The sequence below is a fragment of the Equus asinus genome, chromosome 9 (genome assembly GCF_041296235.1).
Source record: "Equus asinus isolate D_3611 breed Donkey chromosome 9, EquAss-T2T_v2, whole genome shotgun sequence".
Lineage (NCBI taxonomy): Eukaryota > Metazoa > Chordata > Mammalia > Perissodactyla > Equidae > Equus > Equus asinus.
Window position 1 is genome coordinate 31,831,210 of NC_091798.1, and position 9,175 is coordinate 31,840,384.

Sequence of the window (9,175 nt, forward strand, 5' to 3'; positions counted from 1 at the left end):
GAGAGAAGAGTTGATGAACAAACCAGTGCGGATGGGAGCTCAGAATTGGGAAATGAGAGCAGCTGAAAAATGGGTAGCAGCTGAAGAGAGCTAAACCACCAAGGCCATTTGAGCACCTATTCTAGGCTCCTTCACTTTCCAGATCGTGACTTCTCCTTGTCTGCTACTTTCACTTCAGTAGCTCTGTTTGTCTAAGATATTTCCTTGTCCTTGTTCTTCCTCACAGTTTCCATAGTTGTCTTGACCATGATATAGCTTGACCTTGGCTTTGAACTTGACCTTGAACTGGACTCTCATTCAGACCCACATTATCCCAGTCATCCTGACCATGTTAGCTGTGTCATGATCACAGGAACAGCATCTGCAATTATGTGATTGTATACAACTCTAGCAAAAGAATATAAATAAAGGCATGATCCAACTGTTTATGAGCCTTTTTGTATTCATTTTTATGGAGATGGAAAAGGGGCAGTCACCACAACTATGGATTCCCTCTCTCTCCTTGAGTCTATGAGATAAGATTTCCACAGGACTCCTTGTATCTTTGGGGCAGCCTGTGCATGGGATGGGCTATCCTCTGTAATCTCCGGGCCACGAATGGTTCTGAAGCAAGTGAGGGGAGAAGTGAACATGAGGAGGAGAAAATGAGTGGCATGGAAGTGTGCCAAGGCCCAATCTGGGTTACTAATTTCTTGTGAGCTATGCCTGTTAAGAGAAGCAGCCCCAAAGTATTGTGGTCACGTAAGCATCCTCTATAGAAGGAACTCTAGCTCCATCATTAAGAATGAATAATGTATCTCTGTATTTAAAACAAAAATGTACAATTTACCAATACTGTCAATGTTTTCTTGGTATCAACATTTTACAGGGATGAACGGCGAATCTTAGAAAGGATCTAAAGCAATGTAGTATCAGTATCAGGGATGTTCTGTTAAGGCTACAGCAGGAGGGTAGCAAGGGGAGAGGCAAGAGAAGAGAAATTTTGCCATGCTTGTAGAAAGAAATGGGCAGGAAAATCTCCCCTCTGGGGATGACATGTTGCAATGAAGGAAGTCCCCTTTTAAGGAACTTTGGAAGAGATCAACCTAAAGGACCAGTATGATCCATAGACTAGTTCCCAGGGGTAGTTAGGATTAAGGAAAGTAAAGACACCAGGAGAGGGTGAGGGATTCATTGATATTGCTGTGTGTGTGCATGTGTGTGTGTATTTGTGTGTGTGCATGCATGTGTTTCTTGGAAGCCACTTGGTATTCCTCATACACAACATTCTCCTGAACAACAAGATTTATATGCTCCTCAGTTTTCTTTGTAAACTGAGATAATACACCCTGATCTAAGAAACAAAAACAAGCAAAAGTAAAGATAAACTCTCTGGGGAGAATATTTTATTGAGGTGCAAAAACAAAAACGCCAGTCAGTCAGTGAGGCATGAGTTTGAAGAAGGGCACAACAACCTTCTCCACTCAATGAAGATGACTCCAAATCTGTCCCTGCCCCCCTCACAGAACCTCAGCCAACACGAGGGAAAAGGCAGCCGGCGCCTGGGATGATGAAGATGACAACGAGGGTATCATCACTCTATATCCATGTCTATGGAGGAGTTAACATCTTCCTTCATGAAGAAACTGAATCTTCCCATTGCTTTTCCTACAGGAAGACACAGTTAACAAAGACTCATTAACACAAGAGGAAACTTTATATAATAATAGAGCTGAAGGGAACTATCGAGATTATGAGGCAGACTCTCATTTTACGGATGAGGAAATTGAGTCGCTGAAAAGAAACGTCCTTGCTCAGGCAGTTTCTGGCAGAGGCAGAAGCAGAACCTCCCTAGTCCAGTAATCCTTCTGCCAAACCTGCTGCTTCCACGATCCCAGAGCCTGGGCCCACCACCCAGTATCTGGAGACAACAAAGAAGAAGGGTTTCTGGCAAGGGAGGTTCAGGCAGCCTGCTCCTCAGCCTTTCCTGGTCAAGCAGGCCTGTGATGAAGCTGGATCCTGCATTAGTGAGGAGAACTTCTGCCATGCTCCCCTTCAGTGTCCTTGAACACAAGTTAGCTCTAGACCAAGGGCCCAGTGTGTGTGCATGTTAGATAATCTTCCCTTTTGTGAAATGAAAGTTCCTTCTTTTTTGTGAAAAAGAAGTTATTCTCTGAAATAACAATGAGCAAAGTGGACTTGGTGTAAGACAAGAAATGATAAGCTGCCTATTTTTCACCAGAGAAGTGATATCTGCCTAGTTATATTGTCTTGAAAAACACTGTGCAGGTCAAAAAAAAAAAGTTAAACAAAACACATCCATGGGATTCTGGTCCAAGTACTGACAAATTGCATCCATTTATTTTAGATAAAAGAAAAAAAAATCTTTGTGGGAGCCTAGTCCTTCCTATCCCTCTAAGGCCACAGATTTTTAGAGCTTCTAGGAAATTGAGGAGGATAAAGGCCCTCTAGCCAGAGCTTGCTTAAGAATCAAGCTGTATTGTGGCATTGAGTCTTCTAGAAGTCAGGTAGTAGTTTGCAATGATTTTTTTTGTAGGGTTCAGGACCCTTCCTTCAAATAAGACCTTGTGTGGAACCCTACTAATTAAGACAGGCAAAAGCTGAACTTGAAGTTAGAGACTACTCCGAACGATCCCTTTAAATCTCTTCGGTGACTCCCGACTTGCCTATACAGAAATTCTGGGCTCCTAAGACGCTGATTTGAAAACTCATGGTCTTATTGCACTCTCTCAATTGACAGACAGTAATTGGAGATTCTGTCATGGAGGGATCAGTCTAAGCTGGCAGAGCAGGTGGCCCAACCCTGGTGTGACTGTGAGGCATTCAGTTTTCGGTCTCTACCAGCTGCTTCTGGGTGGGAATAAGTACAGCCTATAGAGAGTTAAGCCAGGCTCATGGAAAGAAGAGAGGTTTGCAGAGGAGGACGCTGGCTTCAGCTTCTTTTCTCTTCCCATAATGTACTCACAAGCTCTCAGTACACAAATGGCATTCATTCCCATAGGTGATGTAGTCAGAACCACAAACAGGCAGGTATGTGATGGGGCAGGGGATGGCCACCACTGGGTACTTCTTGTAAATGCTGCAGTCCACCTGTGGCAGACACAAGAGAATGGCCTGCTTTTCTCTTAGCCCCCATGCTAGGCTATCCTGGCCTCTATTGCACTGGAAGCAAAATACCATCCTGGCAGTCCCAGCTCAGACAGCTATTCTGATGCTGCTATGTCTACTTCTATTAGTAATAATATTACTACTATGACACATACTAGTACCACCAGCACGACTTCTATTATGACTAGTACAGTTAACATTTCCTGAGCATTTCTATACCAGGCATTAAACTTAAATCTAACATGAATTTTCTTTGTTTAATCTTTGTAACAGTTGAATAGGATAGGTTCTACTCTTTACAGATGAGGGAAATTTAGGCTCGAAGAGAGAGAATTTGTATATATAGTTGTACATAAGTTGTAAAATGTAAAAGCTAGTGAGTGGTGGGGCTGGGATTTGAAGCCAGAGCCTGTGAAATTAACCAAGTAAACTCGTCCTGCCTCTCACATGTTGTCCCTTCCATGGAGACTTCACCAACCTCTCAGCTGGAAGTCATCTCTCTCTCCTTTAACTCTGGAATATTTTTTTTAGGCTATTGTGATTTACATGTATATTTCTTCAACTGCCTCTGGAGGCAATTTCTTCATCTGTGTCTGCCTTCCCCTTTTACCCTGCTAAAGATACTGAATTAATCCTACATATGTATTTCATAAGTATTTGTTGACTAAATGACAGTCAATAGGAAACGAAATTAAAATGTAATTCAATATACTCACTGTTGTTAAAGACAGACTAGCAGCTTCTGAAAGATAGATACAGATGGAAATGTTACAAATCAAGCAAAATCTTGAATTCTCATTAATTAACATAAATTTGGTTCTATAGATCAAGACCCTGTAGTTCCTCTGGAAATGAGTCTCAGCCCACATCCCACCCTTACACAAAATTCCAGCTATTTGCTGAGGAAGCCAAATGGCCAATGGGTTAGATAAGCCCTTGGTTCATTCCAGATAATTATCCAAATTTCCTCCCTTTATTGCCCATGGGATGCTTCTGGAGCTCATCATGTCTTTGATCATGGGCCAAAGTCAGAGAGCAACAGGAAGTATTGCAGTCACCACTCCGAAGAGCTTGAAGCACCATCTTTGATATTCTTTCACTTCTAATTGATATAAAAGAATGTAGCGGAATGTTTTTCAAGTGTTAGAATCTTATTTAAGTAATTTTTCACCATATAAAAGTCTAATTGCTGACTCCTGGGCATGGAGAATTGTGTTTTATTTTGATTCTCCTGGATTGAATTGGAGAGACATCCAAGTTTTTCTGCAGCTTTGCACTGAGGAATTGTATCTAGTAACCCCGGCAACTTCCAGTGTCATTATGAAAAGGTAGACTTGTGAAGAATTTAATTCATATTTTTGCTCCAAAGATGGAAATAAAAATCCTTGAAAGGGAATACACTAGACCCCAGCTCCAGCCGGGACCATCAGATTCTCCCTTCCCAGGCCATGGTTTTTTCTACTATAAAACCAGTACATTTTAAATGTACTTTTTCTTACATGCTAAGTTGTTCACATCCCAGGAGAGGTTACTTGGGAAAACAAGCTTGATGGCTGTGCTGGGCACTATCTGCCCATAACTCACCTGAGCAGCTGCAGAAATGGGCCACTGTGCAGAGCAGAAGGAGACCCCCAACGATCTTCATGGTGGAGATGACAGAGGCTGCTCAGGGCTGTCACAACAGCTGCATTAGCCCTAGGAAGGGGTCATGTTTATATGGCAATGCTTGGTTTCTCCGCCTTTCCTGTGAGGTCATCCAGAGTCAGTATTGGCTCTAAGAGGCTCTGAAAGCACAATGTCACACCCTGGGTGGTGTTGCAGTCTTTGTCACTTAATTGCTACTTCCAATCTAACTAACAAATTAATTATTTGAGGTGAGAAGTATTTTTCCATCTGCCCCAGAAGTGGTGACTGTTACTTAGAATTCTAAACTTCAAATAGCAGAAGAGATTAAGTACAGGCTGCTTGGCCTAGTTATTAAATAAGTGAAAATATCAAACTTTTTTTTATTTCACCGAAATGGAGGATATTAAACCGAATTAGACAGATTGTACTTACATTTGTATCTTGGCTCCTGGGAAAATAGTGTTTTATTTTTGAGGTATTGAGCCTATGAAGCAAGCTGGGACCTAATGGAAGCAACAGTGACCTTAGCATTTATGAAGCTCAAAGGAAAGCATTGATATTTTCTAGTTGTGTGAACTTGGGTAAGTCATTTATGTGCCATGAACCTGTATCAGTCAAGAAGACCTGGTTGTATTGTATTAACATATAATCCCAAGATTTCTGTGACAAAAGAATGCAAGTTTATTTGTGACTCAAGCTACACATGTATGGTGATCAGCTGACGGTGTTACATTGCCTTCAGCAGATCCCATTGGGCAGAGTAGTCACTATCTGGAATATTGTTCATTGTCAAGGTGAAGTGAAAAATGCATTCTTCAGGATTTCCATTTTCAGCAATGAAATATTCCATCTCAGAAGTCATCCCACTGTCGCTTTCCCTCACGCTTGGGTTGCCTGACCCAACCAGAGAGGATACAGAGTATGATCTTACCTTGTCCCTTGAGGACCAGAAGGGGGAGAACTTGAAATGGTCGGCAAATGACTCAGAAACCACCTGAGAGCCTTAGTTTCATCCCCTGTCAAGCGGAACCTATTGCTAGACACAATAGAATTCACGTAATTGGAGTCATTTACGTAAAAGTCTATTCTAAAGTGCAGTGCAAGCAACTGTTATTGTGATTGTTATTATTATTAATTATGAGCCAAGAGTCCTGCTGACATCAGATTGTAAACTGTATTGTCCAAGCACAGTTGTCCAAATGGCTGTTGTTTATCTATTGAGCTTAAGGGCGTACGCATGTACGGCTGGGGGAAGGCAATAGATTCTGCTCTACTGTCGTGCGCTTGGCAGGTTTAATTTTGTACGTTCTCAAACACAGCATCTACAAAAGATAATAAGTTAATAATAAATGACATTGCATGACACCCTAAAATTTCAACTTTTACATCTGTTTGGGAAGCAACATAATCTAGTAGTAAAGAATATGGGCATTGAGTCCAATGGATCTTATTAGGAATCTTGTTTTCAATAAATGTTAACTGTGTGAATTTGAGTGTATAGGTTAAGCTCTGGATATTTTAGTTTCCTTAGCTGTGACGTAGAAATAATATTTACCTCACAGATTGGTTTTGAGTGTTAAATGAGATTATACATATATATAATCTTTGGTGTGTGTATTTACACGTTTATCAGAGTGTGAAAACCACAATTAGAGCTTGATATAAGGTAGCTAATGATATGGAATGTGATCTTCATGACAACTCATTGAGGAAGGAATTTTTACTTCCCTAATTTTACCAGTGAGTAAGTTGAGGCTCAGAGGATTTAAATAATCCTCCTAAGATCATGATACCAATTAACAGAGGAGACTATGCTGAGTTCAGAAAAGAAGGGAAGTGAACGTCCTAAAAAGAGAGTTAATTATAAGTTTTATTGCTTGCTATGAAAGTTTGAAGAGAATGAATACTGAGAAAAAGCCATTATGTTTCAAGAAGAGGTGTCTTTGTTGCAGTTTGAAAATGCAATTTTAGCAAAGAGGAGTGGGAATGGGGTCAAAGGATGGTCAGGAGGAAGTGGAAGGATAGGGTTGTAATTATTTTAGATGTTTGATAGTCGAAGAGAGGAGGGGGCTGGAAGAAGCTAAGCCTTCAGCAAGGTCTAGGATAGACTGAGCATGTCTTGAAACTAAAAGGAATAAGAAGAAATTTAAGATACATGAGAGAGGGTGGCTAATTAGAGAAGTATAGAAAAGTAGAAAATTAAGAGCCCAAGGTGAATACCATTTCTTCTGACACAGGATACAGAGAAGAGTAGATGAACGTAGAGACAGAGATATTTTCAAAGGAAGAGGAAGAAAGTAAAGGGTAACCCCCTGTAAAGCTAGCTCTGGCTGCTAAGCTCTGGGGTTGCCTTTTGCAGTGGAAGAATTGGGTTGATCTGGAAGCTGGAGAAGGCTTGGCACAGACATCAATGGGTGCATGTCAGATAGTCAACAAATATAAAATTTTGTTATAAAATTTGGCTATAAAATTTAATGACCACTAGACAAAATCAGCACTAGATTTCTGCAGGTTCAATCAGTATCATGCTGAATATTTCTCCCAAAATATGTTTTAACACTGAGTGAGAAATGGAAAAAAAAAGTGATTTTATAGATAGAAAGTATGTACATTAGAGACTTGAGGAGTGCTTGGAAGAGAGTCAAGTGTTCCAGAAGGTTCTGATTGACTATGCAAGGTGTGAGCAATTAGGAATTTAGAAGTCAAAGTTCAGGGAAAATATGGCCTTAGTAGTAATAGTAGGTGTGGGGAATATGAACACTTGTTTATGTGACTAGTAGGCGGAGTGTCAGATTTAATTTCTCAGAGGTGGAGCTGAGATAATGATCCACAGGGTGTATCCAAAGATAAAGCAGATGAAGGATGGGTGGAGATGAAGGTTTTTGGATTCAAAAAGGTGAGGAAAAGTGAGGTCAAGGGATCAGGTGTGGGTTGCTTTGGGTTTTGGCAACTGTTTACACGGAGAGGAAATTTCCAAGCTGCACGAGTCACAAATTATGGAGGATCCTTCAGGGATGAAAGGTGAAGCCTGTGAGGATAAAAAGGCAGTCCATTCTAGACTGAGGGCAGTTTGTTTATTCCTCCTTACATTCCCTCAAGGGAGGGAAAACTTGAGGCCTGTTAGAGAAGATTGCTATGACCATGGTTCCACTCCAGGGATAGAATTAATGCTGCATACCGTAAAAATGAAATGAGAGAGAAAAGTTTGAGAGTATTGGGGCTTTCTTCCCTTTGGATTTAGGATGCCACAGGGAAGAGAAAGGTGACCCATTAGAAGGTCAGAGAAGGGTGAGAGAAATGAATTGGAGCAGTGTCTGAATGAAGAGTTCCTGGGTCAGTTAGCTGGAGGGAAATAGGAGAACCAGGACCACGGCTGGACAGTAATCCAGGTAGAGAATAATGGTTGTAGGGAAAGGGAAAGTTATAATAAGAAAATTAACTATATTTTGAGCACTTACTATGTGCTAGAACAGCGCTACACCTGCTGTGTGCATTATCTCATTTACGATCTGGAAAAATCTTATGAGGTAGTTGTGGTTGCTTGCCCTGTTTTTTAGCTGAGACAATAGGGACTTAAACGAATGACTAGTTTAAGATTAAGAGTCAATGCTTTGTAATCCTCTGGTGTATTGCCTTTTAATCTAAATCTAAGAAGTAGATTTGGAGACGCATTGGAAATTGGAATAATAGAAGTATAACTGGCTGAATTGGAGCAGTCAGGAAGGACAGCTGATATTTCAAATGAATAGGCAGAGGCGGCGGAGCACTGGGTCAGAGTGCATGGCATTTTCATGCGTGAGGATCATCTGGAAAGAGGGAAGGTCCGGATGGGCAGAGGGGATGATGGAGAGTCAGGTGACAAGCGTCCCCCTCTGCTCCTCCCATCTAAGGTACAATGCTGTAACAGTCCCTTCTCCACTTTGTGTTTTCTGCTTCCCCCACATCTAGTGAGGTTACTCTAGATTGGTGCTTCAAGTTAAAGATTCCTCCTTGGACCACTAATGTGTACAACTAAAAAATAAGGCTGAGGATTACACGGGGGTGGGGGGAAGAAGAAGTTGAAACTTCACTACTTAATTCTGTTTTTCCCTCCTAATTTTTGTACTAGTCCACCCACAACTCCCAGGCTCCTTCCTTCTTGGCATCCAGCACATCCTCCATCCACTATCCTCAAGGCCTTCTTTTGACAGTTTGTAAGTCAGTGGCTAGATTTGGCTGGACCAGCTCTGCCTTTTTGTCTGTCTTCTTCTCCCTTCCCTATGTGGCTCCTTCACACTCCAGCTCTTTTCTTTTCCCTCTTTTCTTTGTTCTTTGGATGTAACTCCCGCTGTGATAATGCCCTTTTGTGCACTGGGGTGCAGTGACCTAGAGATCTGGATATTTGCATTTTGATCTTGTGTCTGGCAGCACCTTCCTTCTTCCCTGCCTCTCACGGTAACAG

At 41.4% G+C, this 9,175-nt stretch overlaps 1 protein-coding gene across 1 annotated transcript; it reads right to left on the reverse strand.

Moving 5' to 3' along the window:
• Positions 1-1,368: 1,368 nt before the first annotated feature.
• Positions 1,369-4,851, reverse strand: SPINK7 (serine peptidase inhibitor Kazal type 7). The gene is made up of 4 exons (XM_014852572.3): positions 4,693-4,851; positions 3,825-3,850; positions 2,966-3,090; positions 1,369-1,647 (listed from the first exon to the last, which is right to left on the reverse strand). The coding sequence occupies exons 1-4, from the start codon at positions 4,751-4,753 to the stop codon at positions 1,602-1,604; spliced, it is 258 nt and encodes an 85-aa protein (XP_014708058.1). The 5' UTR covers positions 4,754-4,851; the 3' UTR covers positions 1,369-1,601.
• Between the last annotated feature and the right edge of the window lie 4,324 nt (positions 4,852-9,175).

Bases quoted from the DNA above. Each gene is read 5' to 3' on its own strand.
- SPINK7 (XM_014852572.3), bottom strand. From the start codon at position 4,753: ATGAAGATCGTTGGGGGTCTCCTTCTGCTCTGCACAGTGGCCCATTTC. The intron at 3,851-4,692 runs GTGAGTTATGGG...TCTATCTTTCAG, and splicing joins CCATTTCTGCAGCTGCTCAG to AAGCTGCTAGTCTGTCTTTA. The intron at 3,091-3,824 runs GTGAGTATATTG...TGTCTGCCACAG, and splicing joins CTAGTCTGTCTTTAACAACA to GTGGACTGCAGCATTTACAA.